The sequence below is a fragment of the Carcharodon carcharias genome, chromosome 26 (assembly GCF_017639515.1).
Source record: "Carcharodon carcharias isolate sCarCar2 chromosome 26, sCarCar2.pri, whole genome shotgun sequence".
NCBI classification, from domain to species: Eukaryota; Metazoa; Chordata; class Chondrichthyes; order Lamniformes; family Lamnidae; genus Carcharodon; species Carcharodon carcharias.
Window position 1 is genome coordinate 38,743,932 of NC_054492.1, and position 20,139 is coordinate 38,764,070.

Consider the following 20,139-nt stretch of genomic DNA (forward strand, 5'->3'; position numbering starts at 1 on the left):
CATGGCATTATTTCAAAGAAGAGCAGGGGACTTATTCCCAGTCTCCTAGTCAATATTTATCACTCAAACCGCACCTCAAAGACAGGTGATCTGGTCATTATCACATTGGTGTGTGTGGGAGCTTACTGTGTATAAATTGGCTGCTGGATTTCCTACATTACAACACTGATTACACTTCAAGAGTATTTCACTGGCTTCAAAGCGCTTAGGTAAAGGTGCTGCATAAATGCAAGTCTTTCTCTTTTTATAAAGAATGTTAAATAAAATGTAAGGCTCAAACTCAGTGATAAACAATTAAATGAAAGTTTTGTTATTTTGAGCATGTGCTTGTTACACAGTTCTTAACCTCTTAAAATTAAGTTTAGAAAAGCCATCTTTCACAACATAGCAAAAGGTCATTTGATGACACCAGTGAATGCATAAAGTTTACGCTGCAACAAGAACGCAGATAAAACAAAAAAAGACCATTCGGGTGTGCTGCATGAGCTGCTCCTTCAGGGAGAATCCTGGATTACCCAGAGCTGAATGCTTCTGTGTTAAAAATCCCTTCTACACACTGGGGACTAAGCAACTGTTTTCTTTATCCTATGTTACAATAGCATGGATGTGTCAAAAATTCCCTTCTGACACACTCAAGGGGCTGAGCTATTTGGAAAACAGACTTAAGCTGCCATTCAAATGTCCAGCTTTTTACATTTCACATCAATTTTATCCTTGTAAAGTAACTGAGTGTTACTTCAAACATTGTCTCTCCTAAATCTTTAAAAGGTAATGTGTCCCAATTCATATTACGAGGTTTTTTTCTAGTTCCTCTTTAATCATCACCTTGATTGTCCTGCACATAATCAATAGGTCCAGCTGTTAAATTATGGAGACCTTAGAATCCCTGCACAAACAGAAGCAAAGAAAAAAGATCCCTTTTATTTAGGATAATCAGAACAGACAAAAGGACCAGAATCAATTCTTTTCAGCAGCCCCTTGGAGTATTAGACTGTAAAACAATTGCAGGACCAGAACTATCCTGCGCTTCAGCGAGTTGCCTTGCAATAAAGCACTACAATTTAGACACTTAGTCACACAGGGAACTTTTGGCAGGATGCTAAACAACAAGAAAAGGTGGCAATGTGGTCAGGAGATACAGCCCTATCCCCATCACCCACTTTCCATTTCTCAGGTATGTGCAAATTTCATGGGCTTTCGGACAGAACTTCCAATGCAGGGGAGTAAAGCTAACCTGTTAAAAAAAAACCCACAGGCAGCTTTTATCACCTACAGTTTGAACACAACAGATTGCCAAACCATAACATAACTGCCATCAATAGCAATACATAACAGTAGATGTTAAAGAATTCGGTAATGACTACAATGGAAGGGAAACGAAATGTCTTAATGAGTTTGATGCTTATACATGATCCACAGGTAAAGGAAACAGAGAAAGCAGTTTTGCAGACAAGCCCATTCTTATCAGGACAGTTTTATCATGCATTTAATACAAAGTAGGTCAATATACAGATATATGTGGCAATGTCCATACCCACAGGTTGCAATGAGCTCACGCAGCCCAAGCGTCATCAAAACTGGTGTAAGTGAAGCAAAAACGATCAAAGCTATAGATAATGCAAATGCACTTATGTTGCTTTGTGAATTGCAAGACATGTTGAACCTCAGGAAAAAGGGTTGGAGAGTACTCTAACAATTTATCTCCAAAAGTACAGTAATTAACCCTGATATCAACTTTATTTAACCAAAGAAAAAGATCATTTCAACACAAACATGTCAAAATGATCCCATCACAGGGGAAGGCTGAATTAAACAGAGCTAGTTTAAAAGAGAGTGAAGACCTCTTAAGAGGATTGTCAAATAACGACGTTTCTGGATATGCAAACCAAAACTTTACTTGACATTATAGCCAAATATATTCCACCTTTGAAAATTACAAATCTAAAGAATGGAGTGTTGAAACAATTTAAACTCCGTGATTTTCATTTCTTATTCTACAAAGATGTAAATCTTTTCCTTCACCAGAAGTACAATTACGAGTTTGCATTTTATCATGCACTGTGTGCATGGTCTGAGAGTTTCAGAACTAACACTTTCTAAAATAATTTTCTGGAGTTGGAAAAAATTGCTAGTGTCCTCTTAAAACACATCCAGAATTCTTTAAAGGAAAAATGAAATCCTTCTTCACTCTGAACATACTCCTTATCAGTAGCAAAGGACTTTTCACTTGTGATCTTACTCAGACCTGAAGCAACCCATATGGGCGTTCAATTGTTTAGTTGGCATTTTCCCCAGCAGGGTGCCCCACAAAGAACACAACAGCAGTGAAAAGAACTTCCTATTGTCTCCTAGTTACAAGTAGAAAAAAAATCTATTAAATGTACAGTTCTTTCTTTATATCTTAATTTCCTTAAACACTGGTGTTCAAAGTTACTTTAAGGGAATTCAAGAAAGCAAAATTAGCTAAATTCCTTTATGCATGGATGAACACCAGAAAACAGAGCCTTAAGGGTTTCAGAGCTAGAAACTGTCCCTAAAGACCTGCTGTGATGTCCTTATGTGATAAGGCTCCACAGTAACACTAAAGGCAAGGCATACGATTCCCTGCATTCCTTAAGAACAATTCCTGGCAATCACGAACTTTGTGGAGGAACAACATGAAAGCTATGGACAATGAATAAGGGTCATCTGCTCTTTATCACAGGGCTAAACCTCATCCTGCATAGCCTCTAACCTTTTAACCCAAAGAATTCTTAATTTGCACATGAATAATCAATTTCTCGACCACGGTGCAAGTATCAGCTTTTAGTTTCTAACTTTGGAATCAGTGACACCTCCCAGTGTGTTCAGTTCTAACAGTTCTTGTATGGATTAAATCAGTTTTAAATGTTATACCAGACGCTTAACATCTGTGATAAAGGATAACCTTACCGGCAAATGCTTAAAAGAAACAGTATGCCTAAAAGAAAATTCCTTCGCCGCACTGCGGACCCTGGTCCAGGATGCATTTTCTTTTTCAAACTAAAACTACCATTTCACTGTTTACTTTAAATGTTTTGTGTATGACTGCAAACTTGAATATAGTACCTCCATTAAATCAATAAACAAGCCTGGAAACGTAGGTCTAAATAAAGATGTTACATATTGGTACATCAATATATTGTAATAGTACTGATTTTTCATCACCCAAACTAATTGTACAGTACAATACTATGAAAACTTGATTACCTAATATATACATTAAAGCCTTTTATAACTCTAGCCAAAACAGTGAAAGTTAGTTGTGAATTTATGTTATATATTATGATCAATGAGTATTGTTGGTTTATTTTTCCCCTCTAATAGGCACCTGAAGTTGATGATGCTGGGGTAAGGGTCCACAAACCTAAAGCATCTCCCTGAAATGATCTATCTTCAAAGTGAGAACCTAACACCTATGACAGGGATCACAACCAACCCATTCGCATCTTCACCTTTCCACCAGCATTTCTGGACACCTTAGCCAGTACTCTTACTGGGAGCAGCTAACTTTTCAAGGCCAAGGGTCAAACTTGGGGTTTTACTATTCTATTAATTTAAGCACAGATATTGAAGAAGGTTCATGGACTTTTAGGCATACGATCATAAGAATGCCAAACTAGACACATCACCTTTAAACTCACATGACTATGGCTTGTAATAAGTATATTAAATGAAGAAATATAATTATCAGCAATGGAATTATTCTCAAGTCCTGGAGAACTGACAAGTGAAAAAGCTAAACTGAGTGTTTGAAGTTTCAAAAGGAATGAAACTATTTAATGATGATTTTATCTAAGCCTAATAAATATGTACCAGATATAAGATCATATGACGAAAGATGTTCAATGTAATTAACCTATACTGAATGAGGCTGTTTCACAGCTTCAGGAGTCTTTTTATAGTCGTGTTTCCATTACTTTCTTGTATCTAAGCATTTTCTGCCTATAGACTTTTGATTTTCTCAGAAGTGCCACACAAGTATCACTGAATACTGGTGCTGGTGATAACACCACATGACTGGAAACAATGAATGTAATCTGCTTACAATAGATCAAAGTACTCTATCACAGTCCTAAACAATGACTGTGTGCCATGCTTACAAATTACCATTTTGGATCTATTTCCTAGAATTAAATATACATCTTTCAGTATAAAGAAAGACCAAAGGGTCTATTAAAGCACACTCAATGTTTGACTTTGAGATGAAGCAGCTATATCGACAGAATGAGAAACTGCTTTGAAAATTGGCAGGAAAACCTGAATGCTATCTACATGAAAGAAAGCAAGAGCAGGTTTTTGGTCAGGATTAAGGCTCAGTACTTTTTAACTCCCTAGTTACCCAAGGAAGGAGGAACAATATTTCATTTACTATTAATAGCAACATTATAAATGCATTCTTAACGCACACATTACAACTTCACTAGAAATAGTAAACAGCAGAAATCACAATAGCTGAAACCCAGTCAACTCGGATGCCTGTTGCCTTTGTGGTGGAAAACATCAGATATCAGGAATTTTACCCAACAGTTTGATTTTCATATGTTTCAGAACGTATAAACAAATATAATTTAAATTCATTTTCCATTAGAAATAAAAAAATGACTGACATTTGAAAAGCAACAATTCTGTCACCTTTACAAGTTATTTTAGAGCCTTTTGCTTCAACACAAAATGGGAACTACCTGTAACTGCTGATGCACAAGACGCAACACTAAAAAGCTGGCATGTTTGTAAAAACACTACAAGTCACTCCCTTATACTTACAGATTATAAATACAGTTGCATGCAGTGTAACATTCACAGTAAGGGCAGAATTCTTTGGTCCACTGCTGGCAGGATTTCAAGTGGAGGGCCCATAAAATTTTCCAGGTGGCCTTCCTGCCACCCTCCACGCCCCACCACCCACCCCACCCATGACTTGTCTGCAATTTTACGGGAGGGCAGGTGAGGTCATGGGCAGCCCGGCCTTCGTCGTTCTAACTGAGGCACTTAATGGCCACTTAAGGGGTGTTTCCCACCACCCTCAACTCTGAGGCTCCCACCACCAAAGCGATCTCTCCATCAAGACCCCATTCCCTTCTATTCGCACCCATCCCAGGCCTCACCTATTCTCTCCATGTACCCAGTCCTGGACTCTGGGATTTAGAATCTGAGGATTGCTTGTAGTCCCAGTCCTGGCCACTGCTGTCACTGGCGCTGCTGGAGCTAGAGCTAATTGACCAGATTAGCTGGCAGTTCTGAGGCGGAGCTTCTGCCCAAGTGAGGGGCAGAAGTCCCATCTCCAGCCAATTAATGTTCAGGAGCATTAAATGACTGCGAGGCTGCTATGTATCTGTGTGGATACGTTCCCCTCCAACTCTTCAGGTGGCAGAATGGGAAACTCTGCCATCGGAAAATTCCTGCCCTTAGTTTCTTCTTTTTTAAAAATGGTCCAACATTTTTATTAATTCAAACCAAATTATAGGATTCATTCATATTTACATAAGGCTTTTGAGGAGGTCCACGCGGGATGCTGGCGCCTGGCCTGAAACATGGAGGCGGAGTTTGGTCCTTCCTGGCCTCTCGCGAATGATTTCTTACCACCTTGCTGTGGATGGCACGGCTGACACAGTAATGCAATTTCACATACAGCTTGGGCAACACACATGCATCAAAGTCCCTGGCTTACTAAATATCTCAAATTGCAGCAGCCTCCACAATGTTGCAGATGACAAACTTCTTAATGGCTTTGTCTTTGGGGATGCAGCGGGCACAGTTTGCATGCCTAATGGGCTGTACGTGGCCAATTACTCCTTCACTTCTTAGTCATCTTCAGCATGAGTCACAAAGACCTGCCCTAAGTTTCACCAAAGCTCAATCAGGTTATTCTTAATTACCAAACTTCCAAAATATCCTTTGCTCTTACCTGACCAGAGTGTCTAGAATCCTACAATTTTGAACTATGGTTTGCTAAATACGACCTTTATCTTGGGAAAAGTGGTCAGGTTAAACGTACCAAAAGAAAGAAATACTTACTGGCCACAGACAGGTGGGATTTCTGACTCAGAATGGCCCCATACTTGTTTTGAGCCAAACATTCATAGTAGCCCTCATCTGATCGCTCTCCTCTACGATGTTCAACCTCAGTGATGTAAAGAGATCCATTTGATAAGACATATATCCGTTCACTATCCGCTAATTTCAGTCCATTTTTCAGCCACACAATGGTAATTGGAAGTTCTCCACGAGCCTGGCAATCAAGAACCACAGGGTCTTTCCGCAAAGCAATGACATCCTGGGGCTCCCTTGTGAAAAAAAGCTCAGTGAAGCACCAAATACCTGGAAAACACAATACAAATCATCTCAAATTTAACAAGGCCTTGAATATTCAGATTTTGATAAAATAAAGTTTTTGATAAATGAAATAATTTCCTCTGAACCCAGTCACTAATTGATCACACAGGTGCACCAAGGCTACAAGAGGCAGTGCAATTTGTCAGGGAGTGTTGTGCTCAATAATGCATAACGAATTCTGAATTTTGTTTTTGTATCAATTTGAATGGTCTGAAGATGAGTTTGAGATTTCCATTGGACATACAAGTGTTTGATTAAACATTCTAAAATATATATTTAGGCATGCTTTACATAAACTTGTTACTCCTGGTTCTGATAAAACATCAGGATGAAAGCTTCTATTCAAGGGGTCCTGAATCCAAACCCATGAATTTGTGGTCCATCCTCATCTTCAATCTCCCAGCTCCTCAAATTCTGAAACAGGATTTTAAGTCTTATCCACCATAATGGTAAGCAAAGGTCATTAGCTGCAACCAGCTCATCACAATCTGCAGTCTACAGTGTCAAGGAGGAACTTCTATCCCCATCTCAGCCCTACTGGAATCCCAAAGACTGTACAACCAAAATTCACTTGCTGAATGATGTTCCCACTGACGACACTGGCAAAAATGTCAAAGATTCACAATAATTAGACCCAAAAGTTTTGAAGACAGTTTATATTGCAACCATTATTCAAGTGGGAGATGTTTCACTTCCACTCTGCTCCTTGTCTTCAGAGTTTCTCTTCCACTTGCCCCACTCCCACAAATGAATGTCAATTATATGATTAAGTTGAAGATTTAGTATGCCTTACCAAATCGCTGACTATTTTTTTGTTTTAGTCCAATGAATAAACAGTCTCTGAATATAACAAGTTATCAACTTAGACTTGCTTATAATCGCTTACTGGCATCAACAATACACCTCTTCAGTTCTTAAGACGTGCAAGATCCAGAGAGCCAGCAGGATCCAAAAGTAAAACTCAAATTTAAAACGGAAGTTCAAATTTGGGAATCAAAATTCTGCAAATATATTTTTAATTTGAGAGCAGTGAACGAAGAATTCCCTCATCAAATATGTGCAACTGTGTTTAGAAAGCAATCAAAACTACAGCGCCTCTCTGTGCTGGGGTGGGGGGGATTACAAGGCTGGATAGCACCATGTGCTGAATCTCCAAACGCGACGAGAGAGAGAAAGAAACTAATCCAAGAGTACTAATTAATTCAAACAAATCGAAGAGCCAGTACACCGAAGTACCGGTGTTAAAATCACTGCAGGGGCGCATTACAATGGTGGTAACCTTTTATTGAGCTTTTATATGGAGCAGAAAACTCAATTAAGATCCGAATTAAAAGGAGCGCACTCTTGTAAAAGCGTGTTATTATTTTGATTCTAAACACCATGCCGATAGAAAGACTTGCTCCAATCTGAAGTTGCAACCGGTTGCTATACAGGGCGGACTTCGCACAAGATGTTTGCTAATTTTACAAGCTTGTCAAAAAGGAGCCTGAACAGGCGAAGTCATAAAAGTCTGATTTTACGAGAAATCATTAGCAACAGGCTGTCCTTGTGTATCAATAAGCTCTCACCGCCTTTCATTTTCCAGTTTTGAACTCTTGTCTAAAAACTGGACGAACCACGTGTAGAGAACTGACTACATCTAGTTTTGGATCTTCATATCTCCCTTGATCAAGTCAAAAGGAAGTACACAAAAAAAGAGCGTCTCTCTCGCTGATGGTGCGACTTAAAAAAGCTTTCAAACATTTCTTGAGCCTGACAATCAACTCAAGTACGCTGACGGATTGGGTAATGTGCCTGCGAACGGGCAAAATAATTTATTTTCATTAAGTCGGTGGGCAGTTGCAGACTGTTTTAAAGAGTCTGCTTCGATATTGTTGAGTCGAAACCCACGCACCGATTTGGGGAAAAGCTGACATCGCAAAGCTTTAAGCTGCAGTCACACTAACTTCATGTAGTGAGATCGATGAGCATGTTTACGGGTCCCAGGGAAGAAAAAAGATTCCAGAGATGTAACGTATTTTTAATTTGTCGTATATTTGTCAGTATTATGGTGACAGCGGTGGGGATCGGTTAGAGGTCCCGAGTGAATTTGATGTACGTGATCGAGAAGAGCTCTCATCAATTGATCAATTCTCTCCGTCAATACAAATCTGTACAGATTCTCTCCCCCTCCCCCTTCAAACCCCCCGACTTGAATTAATCAGTTCAGGTTCTGGGATGCAAATGAATCCTTCCGTTAGGGACAATGTAACGCGACAGGAGACTGCACCAACACTCTTGAAAAGAGAGAAGGTGGGGAAAAAAACTTCGCCTTTTTTTTGCAATTCCTCAACAAAAAAAATCGTTAAGACGCCCGAGTACATTTTTTTTCTAAAAATCAACAAAAATACACTTTCAGCTAGCAACAGATTCATCGAATTGATATTTGGCATCAATTTAAAGGCAATGTTTACAAATATTCAGTGATGTGCATCGTCACCTCACAGCGGAGATCAACTGATGTGTATATATATTTTTTATAAGTTCAAAGTCGTTTCCCCATTTTTGTCCAGTTAAAAAAAAGTCTTAAAGAGTCAGCGTGGCCAGAGACCCCACGCTGGGTTATGGAATGGGGGGGGGGGGGGTGGTGGGAGAGCGGGGGGAAGAAAGAGGTTCACTCTTATCTCAAAGTGAATGGGAGAAGGGAAAAAAAGAGGAATAAATAAATACACGTGGGGGCAAGGAGCCGATACAATGTTGGAGCGAGAAACATTTTGTAGCGAGTGAAAGACTGAGTAACTTTTTTTTGTGTGCGTGTGGCAACATTGTGAGCACAAGGGACGAGGCACCCTGGAGGTGGACAACACAAAAGCCGGTGTGTGTGTGCGCGGACACTGCCGGCCATGAAGTGGCTGCAGGGATGAGTAACCCTCCCCATTCCCCCTCTCACTCAGTAAAAACCATCTTACACCGACAACAATACACTTCCCTCCCACCCCCCCCCCCCCCAAGGAACCTACACTCCGTGGTTTAGGAGAGACAGAGAGCCAAGAGCAGTGGCCCCGGGTACAATGGGTCGGAGAGCAAGAGGCCGGAGACAGGGGCAATGGACACTGGTCACTCCGGACATCAAAGCTCCTCTTCATCCAAAACGCAACAGCAGCAAAAGAAAAACCCATAAAAAAAATATCACTCACCTGAAATAGGCAGCAGCAAAGCTACCAGTGCAGTCCCACCACAAGTTCTCCCTTGGAAAGTCGCCATTTAATCCACAGTTTCTTTGCTCATGCTAGAAGCCCTCACCCTGAAACTCTTCTCCCTGTCTCTAATCTGCCGCAGCTCCAGCGCCTCCGCCTTCACTCGCTGCGGACTCCTTGGCGGCCGCGCACGCGCACACACTCACAGGAGGTGTGCGGGGGGGGGGGGGGCGGGTGTTGGACACGCGCGGCGGTGCTCCGGGCGGGCAGCCGCAGCACCGAGCCCGGCGGCTTCATCCGCAGCAGGGCGGCGCACGCGCTCTACTTTCTTTTGCCAGAAGCCAAAGGACCAGCTGGGTAGACAGGGCAACAGCAAAGGGGGCAAAACTCTCTGGGCAGGAGTGAATAACGAGGATTGATGAGGACAGTAATGCATGGGAATGACTGAATGACAGGGGTTGGAGGGCAACATCAATCGGGTCCAGCAAGGTATCGGCATGAGTGATTGACAGGGGTTGGAGGGCATCAGCAATGGGGGCAGCTATGTATGGTTGTGTGAATAATGGGGATTGGTGAGCAGCAATGTATGGGTATGAATGAAAGCAGCAACTGGAGGCCAGTACTGTATTGGCATGAATGAACAACAGGGAATGTAGGGCATCAATGCATTGACATGATTGAATAACAGAGTGGAGGGCAGCAATGCTCGGGCATGAGTGAGCAAAACCTGGAGACCATTAGCAAAGAGACTCTTACGGTATCGTTGAGAGGGCATGGAAGATGGGGTAGCACGGACTGCTCTCTTGCTTACCTCAAGAATGATAGCAGCATCGAAGCATAGATGCAGCATGGAAAACAGTCAGAGGGCATCAGGACACCAATCAGGTTTAGTAGTGAACAGGTCTATTAACCTGGGAGCCACAAGACATTGAATGCAACTGACTGCCCCACTGATGGCTCAGTGATTAACGTTTGGTGTGGTACTGAGACAGAGAGACCAGGAAAGTTCAATTCTTCCTTCTGTGATCAGAGTACTGCAGGGCTGAAAGTGCCTCATAAACACCAGTTTCTAATTTAATTGGTGAGATTATTTAGAACCATAGATCACTACAGCACAGAAAAACAGGCCATTCGGCCCTTCTAGTCTGTACTGAAATATCTTGCTGCTTTTTCAAAGCATAATAGTATAATGGACCGCTCATTCATTTATCATATTAATGGTGCCCTAAAAGCAGTTATGATGCTGATTCTTGTTTGGTGACAGTGGAGAAACTCAGTGTCACCCTCATTGGTCCAAATAAAACTTGCCAGGGTTCAGCCCTGCCACTGCGCTGATTTAACTGCTCCCACCCAGCAGGGGGCATTATAATTGATCTCAATGCCCTTTCTAAGGAGGGGAGAATCAGGCAATGTTACCAGTGATTACTATTAGAAAGTGCACGTGACAGGTTAGGAACATAGGAAATAGGAGCAGGAGTCGGCCATTTGGCCCCTCGAGTCTGCTCTACCATTCAGTTAGATGATGGCTGATTTTCTACCTCAATGCCATTTTCCCGCACTATCCCCAAATCACAATGGCCAGAATTTTCCCTTCCCACCAGTGGCTGGGTTCATGGCGGGATGGCTGGAAATGAAAGCGGGAAGTTGTTGTCTAGAATGTCATGGCAGGTTAATGGTCGGTTGCCTTTCCCGCTGAACCTCATTGGGAAGGCATGCTAATTAAAAGCGACCGGAACCGTCCCCCCGGCATATATTCTGACCCTTCAGCAGGAATTCAGTCTGGCCCGATACTAGACAAACCTGGCGTCCACATGGTGAGAGAGTTAAGAGCACTTACCTGAGAAGCCGCAGCCTGGAGCAACAAAGGACCACATGACCCCAGGTATAGTGCATGCCGAGGAGATGACTGGCAGCGGCGATGGGGTTAGGGAGCTGGATGACACATTGGGGGGCTGTGATCAGGAAGGATTCGAAGGTGGGATGGTTACCAGGAAGGATTGAAGGGGAGAGGTCGCAGGGCAAAGGGATTGGAGTTTCTCAGAGGGACGGGTCAGTACTGTCAGTCCTGGAATCTTCAGGGGTTGCAAACCGAGGATACTGGTGGTTGGAGAGAGTGAGATGTGGTAGGGTGGGAGAGTGAGGATCTGGGTGTGGCAGGAGCAGTTCTCATTGGGGGTTCATTCATGGGATATGAATTGTCACACAGATCTGGGGGGTGGGCAGGTTCAGGGTGGGCATGGGGACTGTGAAATCAGGGTGGGCATGGGGACTGTGAAATCAGGGTGGGCATGGGGACTGTGACAAGTGTGGGTTCAACGGGGAGGGAAGGCATTTGAAGGTTCTTGCTGATGGGGTTTACGGTGATGGGGGGAGGTTCAACGGTAACCAATGGGAGGGTGAAGGTAACATTGGGGGTGCGTCAATGGTGATGGGGGTAGAGGTAGAGGTGGGTGGCAGGAGGAAGGTAAAAGTTGTTGGACACTGTCTGGAAGGTGACACGCACCATCTTGAGGCACAGGCAGATCAGGATGTTGGCACCCTTGATGTCCAACAGAAAAACTTCTAGGTGGGAGGAGGGCCATTGTGTGCATGGAAATTTTTTTTAATTCATTCACGGGATGTGGGCTTCACTGGCTGGTCCAGAATTTATTGCCCATCCCTAATTGCCCTTGAGAAGTTGGTGGTGAGCTGCCTTCTTGACCCGCTGTGGTCCATGTAGTGTAAGTGCACCCACGGTGCTGTTAGGAGGAGAGTTCCAGGATTTTGCCCCAGTGATAGTGAAGCTGAAGGTCAGCTCAACTGCACAACTAAAGGAGAACCCTGATAATCTATCCTGACAAGGCAAAGGTCTCTCTATGGGGCCTAGAGGGCAGTGAAGGGAAGGGGAATAGTGTGAGTGAGAGGCTTCTCGGACATGGCTCAATTGAGCTTTGGCAAAGAGCGATGCCTCCATAAGCAGGCATCATTCAGGGGGGCATAGACACAGTCTTGTTCCCCCATGGAAGGCAGAGGGGAAGCAGGGAGTGCACACAGCCAATAACACAAGCAGCAGCAAGAAAAACCCAGGAGACCTCCATGAAGTGAAATGATTCATATATTTCAAAAGTGCGGTAAGTATATACAATGATCGTACACCCGTGCCACCAGTGTGAACTTAACACTTCTTAATTTTTCTTACCCTATCACTATGTCTAGGTGCTTCCCCAACATCTGCGGGGTAGAGGTGGAGGCAGCCTGCTGACTACTATGCCCTCTTGTCAGTGTTGCCTTTGGTGGGCATCTTCTGGAGGGCCCTGGCCTTCTTTGCGTCTCCTGCTCTGGTGCAGGTGCACCCCCAGTGGTCTCAGAGGCTGGAGCTGATGGGTTTACAGCCAGAGGGGAGTCGGAATGGATGGACACTATTAAGTGTCCTGGGTGATAGCCTCAGGGGTGTCCACCTCCTCAGGATTGTCTGCCTGACATTCCTCCTCCCTGAAAGCCCCTCCTTGACTCCTTGAGAAGGAAGAGCACATGGAGGCAGGTCTAGGTGCCCTGCCCCCTCTCGTCTAGCCACTGCATAAGCTTGCCCTTGGCTAGAGTGATGGAGTGCAGATCCAAGCATATATCTGGCAGAAGTTCTGTGTTCTGCTGGGCCAGGGTCTCCTTGGCGCCTACCATCCTACTCATGGAGATCCCCGTGCACTCACATGCCGGAGTTACTACAGCAGAGAGCATGTTGACGCACTCGTCCATCTCTCGTGCCACTCTGTTGAGGGCCTTTGACACCTCTGCCTGACTTACCACTGCGTCTCTTTGATACCCCAGCATTTTCCCCATGGCCGCTTCCAGAGGCTCATCATCTGACTCTGACTTAGCAGAGGCCTCTTCCTGCAGTCTTCCCAAATGCCAGAGACGTTAACTGCCTCCTCCTGCTGTGGACACACACCCATGCAGTGACCATCAAAGTGTGAGCCCGAGCCTAAACTAGATATATGACCCACAGAGGTATGTGTCTCTGGGCTGGTGGAGGGTGCAGGTGAATGCTGTGATGGTTTTACAAATGAGATGTCATCCTCATCCTCTTCAAGGTCTCCTGCGGGCTGGGGTTGACTTCAGGCACCAAGGCTGGCCTGCCCCCTCCTCCTGCTGGCACCTACAATGGAGAGGGGAGAGAATGAGTGACTGCCTAGGCTGGCTCAAAATTGCACTCATCAATCACCTTGATGTTCCAAGGTTCTCTGGATTATGCATGATTCCTCACTAGATGGTTGGCAGAGGCTAATCTCACCATCAGCACTGGATTGACCTCTGTCCTCCCTTGCCAGCTCTGCAGCCTGCTGCTCGATATTTTGTGAGGTTTCTCAGCTCCGGTATTCCACCTTACATTTTCTCTCTCTCTCCCTTCTGTTGTGGGTTATCTTCATAAAGACTGAGCATGTTGCACAAAAGAGCAGGTCAGAGGCTGGGAATTCTGTGGATACTAACTCACCCCCTGACTCTCCAAAGCCTAAGCACCATCTACAAGATATGAGTGAGGAGTGTGATGGAATGCGAGAGTCACAAAAGGTTAGAATGCAGGTACAGAACGTAATCAAGAATGCTAATGGAATGCTATCCTTTACTGTGAGAGGAGTTGAACATAAAAGTGAGGATGTTATGCTTCAGTTATACAGGGCATTGGTGAGAATGCATCTCAAATATTGTGTGCAGTTTTGTTCTCCTTATTTAAGGAAGGAAGTAAATGCATTGGAGGTGGTTCAGAGCAGGTTACTAGATTGATACCTGGAATGAGCAGGTTGTCTTATGAGGAAAGGTTGGACAGACTGGGCTTGTTTCCACTGGAGTTTAGAAGAGTGAGGGGTGATTTGATTGAAGTATGTAAGATCCTGAATGGCCTTGATAATATTGATGTGGAAAGGATGTTTCCTCTTGTGGGTGATTTCAGAACTAGAGGGCACTGTTTTAAAATTAGGGGTCACTCTGATGGGACAGAGTCATAGAGATCTACAGCACAGAAAAAGGCCCTTCAGCCCATCGGGTCTGCACTGGTCAAACAAGTACCTAACTATTCTAGTCCGATTTCCCAGCACTTGGCCCATAGCCTTGTTTGCCATGGCATCGCAAGTGCACATCCAAATACTTCTTAAGTGTTATGAAAGTTTCCACCTCTATCACCCTTTCAGACAGTGAGTTCCAGATTCCCACCACCCTCTGGGTGAAAAAAATTTTTCCCACATCCCCTCTAAACCTTCTGCCTCTTACCTTAAATCTATGCCCCCTGGTTATTGAGCCTTCCACCAAGGGGAAAAGTTCCTTTCTGTCTACTCTATCTGTTCCTCATAATTTTATACATCTCAATCATGTCCCCCCTCAATCTGTTCTGCTCCAGGGAAAATAACCACAGTCTGTCCAATCTTTCCTCATAAATAAAACTCTCCAGCCCAGGCAACACCCTGGTAAATCTCCTCTGCACTCTCTCTAGTGCAATCACATCCTATAATGCGGATTCTAGAACTGCACGCGTTCTAGCATTTTATACAGTTCCAGCATAACCTCCCTGCTCTTATATTCTATGCCTCAGCTATTAAAGGCAAGTATCCCATATGCCTTCTTAACCACCTTATCTGCCTGTCCTGCTACCTTAAGGGACCGGTGGACATGCACACCAAAGTCCCTCTGATCCTCGGAACTTCCCAGGGTCCTACCATTCATTGTGTATTCCCGTGCCTTGTTTGTCCTGCCCAAGTGCATCGCCTCAGACTTATCTGAATTAAATTCCATTTGCCACTGATCAGCCCATCTGACCAGCCCATCTATATCCTCCTGTAATCTAAGGCTATCCTCCTCACTGTTTACCACCCCACCAATTTTTGTGTCATCCGTGATCTTACTGATCAACCCTCCTCCATTCAAGCATAAATCGTTTATATATACCAGAAACAGCAAGGGACCCAACACCGATCCCTGTGGAACCCCACTGAACACAGGCATTCAGTCACAAAAACACCCCTCAACCATCACCCTCTGCTTCCTGCCACTCAGCCAATTCTGGATCCAATTTTCCAAATTGCCTTAGATCCCATAGGCTCTTACATTCATTATTAGTCTCCTAAGGGGGACCTTATCAAAAGCCTTGCTGAAATCCAAGTAGACCGCGTCAAATGCACTGCCCTCATCTACACACCTGGTCACCTCTTCAAAAATTTCAGTCAACTTGGTCAGGCATGACCTCCCCTTAACAAAACCATGCTGACTGTCCTTGATTAATCCCTGCCTCTCCAAGTGTAGATTAATTCTGTCCCTCAGAATTGCTTCTAATAGTTTGCCCACCACTGAGGTTAGACTGACTGGCCTGTATTTCCCTGGTTTATCTCTGGGGATAATTGATTATCACCATCTCCACTAATAATAGATGCAATAAAATAACTAATAAATATTGTGCACCCTTATATAAGTTTCTGTTTTATATTGTTGTGCATGTCACATGTTTGTTATGGCATGGCTCCTGGCTTCTTTCTGCATGACAGGATTAATCCATATCAGAGAATGCAGACACGATGGGCCAAATGGCATCCTTCTGTGCCATTAAGATTCTGGGTTTCTGTGATGTGCGGAGATGAGGAAAAAAAATTTCTCTCAGAGGGTTGTGTGACTTTGGAACTCTTTGCCTCAGAAGGCGGTGGAAGTGGGGTCATTGAATATTTTTAAGGCAGAGGTAGATAGATTCTTGTTAGGCAAGGGATTCAAAGGCTATTGGGGTGGATAGGACTGTGGAACTCGATACACAAACAGATCAGCCTTGATCTTGTTGAATAGCAGAGCAGGCTCGAGGGGCTGAATGGCCTACTTCTGCTCCTAATTCGTACGTTCATATACTCTCCACTTGCCTGGATGAGTACAGCTTGAAGAATGCTGGAGAAACTCGACAGAATCCAGGGCCAAATAGCCCGCTTGATTGGCACCCTATCCACCACCTTCAACATCCGCTTCCTCCACCACCGACACAGTGGCAGCAGTGTGTACCACGTACAAAATGCACTTCAGCAACTCACCAGCTCCTTTGATAGCATATTCCAAAGCCACTCTCTGTACCATGTAGAAGGACAAGGGCACCAGGTGCATGGACACACCACCACCTGCAAGTCCCCCTCTAAGCCACACACCATCATGACTTGGAAACGCATGGCTGTCCCATCGCTATTGCTGGGTCAAAATCCTGAACGTGCCTCCTAACAGTTCTGTGGGTGTATTCACACCAAATGGACTGCAGCAGTTCAATAAGGCAGCTCACCACCACATTCTCAAGGGCAATTAGGGATGGACAGCAAAAATGCTGGCCTAGCCAGCGATGCCCATGTCCCATGACAGAATACCAGAAATTCAGTGCTGCTGTGAGTTTGGAGTGATTAGAGGATTCACTTATCCTAGCAAAGCAGATGAGATCATTGACACATTTCCTGGACTGCAGTGCAGTCTTCCTTTGGAGCACACAGATCCCTGGGGACCTCCTCCCAGGCCACTGTGGTCAGATGGGCCAGCCTCCTGCAACCATCCCTTGGAAAAAGGACTCCTGCCTTTCCTCAACAGCCTGGAGGAGAGTCTCCAGGTAGGCATCGCTTGTTGCCTTCTCCTTGACATTTTCACAGTCTCCGAATGCCCTGGGTGCAGTGACTGAATGGTGCCTTTTAAATATGGCACCCGGACATGACAGCAGGGCAGCCGATTTCCTGATCAACCTGCCACAAGATTCGAAATGAATCCCGCGGCTGCATAATTAATTAGTTTAACCACGCGATTCAGCCAGTTTACCCGCTCCGCTCCGTGGTGTGAGTCCTTCCAACTTTCTGCCCCCACCATGGCACTTAGTCCCAGAGCAGAAGATTCTGCCCCATGTCTTTACTATCTATTGATCTCTGTCTTGAACATACTCAATGACTAAGCCTCTACAGCCCTCTGGGCTAGAGCATTCTAAAGATTTACCACCCTTGAAGTGAAGAAATTCCTCCTCTTCTCAATCCTAAATGGCCTACCCTTCATTCTAAGACTGTGCCCCCTAGTTCTAGACACTCCCCAGCCAGGGGAAACATCCTTCCTGCATTTACCCTGTGGAGCCCAGTAAGAATTTTGTATGTTTCAATGAGACTACCTCTCATTCTTCTAAACTTTAGAGAATACAGGCCCAGTCTCCTCAATCTCTCCTCATTGGACAATCCCACTATCTCAGGAATTAGTCGGGTGAGCCTTGTTTGCTCTCCCTCTATGGTAAAGGGTGGCATGGCATTAGGCCACTGAAAACCAGAATGCGAATATGAAACAGTAGCAATAAGATTATTGTATATCCTTCTTTAGGCAAGTATATCCTCCCTTAGGTAAGGAGATCAAAACTGCATACAATATTCCAGGTGTGATCTCACCAAGATTCTATACAATTGCATCAAGACATCTTTACTCCTGTACTCATATCCTTTTGCAAAGGACAACATACCCATAAATGGGTTATCAACCAAGGACAGGATTGGGCTCAGCTGTGATGCTTTGACTGTTGAATACACTCTGTACTGTCCTTGTGCTAATGTTCTTCAAGTCTTGCTCACTGTTGTCCATGTGTCACTGTTCCCTTTACTGTCACTTGTTCTTTACCTGGATATTTGGCTGTTTGGAAAATAGTTCAGATAAAGGGTAACAGCCCACAAATATGGAATAAGCAGAGAAACAAAAAAACAGAAGTTGATACAGCAGAATATAAGTAGGCTGCAGCAAGTGGAGTAGAAAGGGTAGTTTGGAATTAGACCACCAGAAACTAGCAGGATACCAATATGAAACAAAGGCACAGTAGTGATAGGATTATTGTTCTTTCAAAATAAAGTGGAAACACTTTAATTAATAAATAATTCCATTATTTTGTTTAATTTTTGTGAACTCCTGTGGTCATTGAGAGGAAGGGTGTCATTGTTAGAGAATGATTCCATTTTGGGATACCCAGTGTCAGTATCAGGTATTCTCTGCTGATGCATACCAAGCGCAGACATCCCCTGCCTCAATAGCAATGGCGTAACTCCAGAAGAACACTCCTTACACCAAAAGGGTGAATTTTTCCACTTTCTACAGCAGACATCCTTGTCACTTCTCTAAGTGAGTATGACAATTTGTCCCAAATTACTGGCAACTTTATACTGTGGGTCTGCACCCAGTGGGAACCAAATTCAGTCTGTCCAGACCACTTCACACAGAAAATTTCATCCCATTGAACTAGGCTAGATTCAAACCCAAAGTTGAGAGGTAGAGAACAGCATTCTAACCGATCGTGACACATTTTTAATGGGTTTTGAAAAAGCACCTGCAGAACAAGTGAGGAGAGCACTCAGGAGAGTGCATACATCCACCACACTGTGTTAACTCAACATTATTACAGTTACACAGATCTTCCTTAAGGCTTTTCCCTGCCTGGTTGATGCTCTATATTTACAAAGCTGAAAAAAGACATCTTTTTATTAAGGGCTTTCATCTCACCGAGGAGGCTTCGGGTCAATCCACATCCAACAACTTGCTCTAAAAACTCTGCTCACATTTTGACAGATGTGATAAATTCCACTGTAGCACCTGAGACAATCCTCAACATTCCAAAGCAAATAATGACATTCTAAATAAAACAACCCATTACATTCTTAAAAAAAAACAAAATTTGCCCTAACTCCCAACGTTAACAGATCATTTAAAAAATTCCAGGGCCTGGTTTGGATCTGCATTTTTGCCAAAAGCTCTTCGTTGGGCTGTACCCTATCTGTGTATCAAGTTTCGTTGAAATCTATCTGTTCATTTTTGAGATGTAGGCCTCAGATTTTCATGTAGTCAGAAGGACTCTGGAGCCATTTAAACATGGCAAGCGGCACCTGATTCCAGGATTCCCACCCCCATTCCCAGAATCCACAATTTTCGCCAGCACAGGATAAAGATGTGAGTAGTGGGCTCACTCACTGCACTCCCAACCTTGTCAGCTCCATTTCGGGCATAGACACCTGTTAGTCTCCCACAATTTTCATGGAGTCAGTTCAGTTTCTCCATAACATGGATATCAGAGGAGTCATGAACCGTAGCCTGGATTCAGTGACATTTTGAAAGATAAGTTCAAAAGGTCTTACCAAGTGCCCTGTGCCCACTCCATGCCAACTCAATGGCAACTTATTTCCCACTACCCATCTCCATGGCTCCTTAAAGCCCCTTGCCAACTCATACCCCCCACTCAAACCCAATGGCCCCTTATAGTCCCCATGTCAACTCATGACACTTCCATGTCCAATTCATCCAATACACATGATGTGCAGGACAACTGAACCATATATTAACAATGGCATGTGTGAAACTGCTTAGAAAAAGACCCATTCATAATTCTTTGAAATAAACTGGTGCTCCTACAACCCTAAAAAGTCAATCAAACAGACCAATAAAATATCAGAAGCTTTAAGCACTTCAAACCTCTTAATCTTGTGCAAATAAACATTGAGACATTGACAAAAGGAATCACAGAAAAAATAAATTATTATAAATACATAAAGATGTCAAACAAGCAAATCCAACAATTCTCTCCACTTGTGAAAATAACTCCCACTCACATAATCTTTTTATGAGTCTG

The 20,139-nt window shown here is 43.8% G+C and overlaps 1 protein-coding gene across 1 annotated transcript in view; it reads right to left on the reverse strand.

The window, feature by feature from the left end:
* Window positions 1-9,614, reverse strand: part of LOC121269873 (protogenin-like) — a 114,495-nt gene extending 104,881 nt beyond the window's left edge. The window contains exons 1-2 of the mRNA XM_041174911.1: window positions 9,531-9,614; window positions 6,037-6,339 (exon numbers count right to left, since the gene is read on the reverse strand). Coding sequence (XP_041030845.1) covers window positions 6,037-6,339; window positions 9,531-9,597 — 370 coding nt within the window. The 5' untranslated portion in view covers window positions 9,598-9,614. The remainder of the gene's footprint in view (window positions 1-6,036; window positions 6,340-9,530) is intronic.
* Window positions 9,615-20,139: the final 10,525 nt, after the last annotated feature.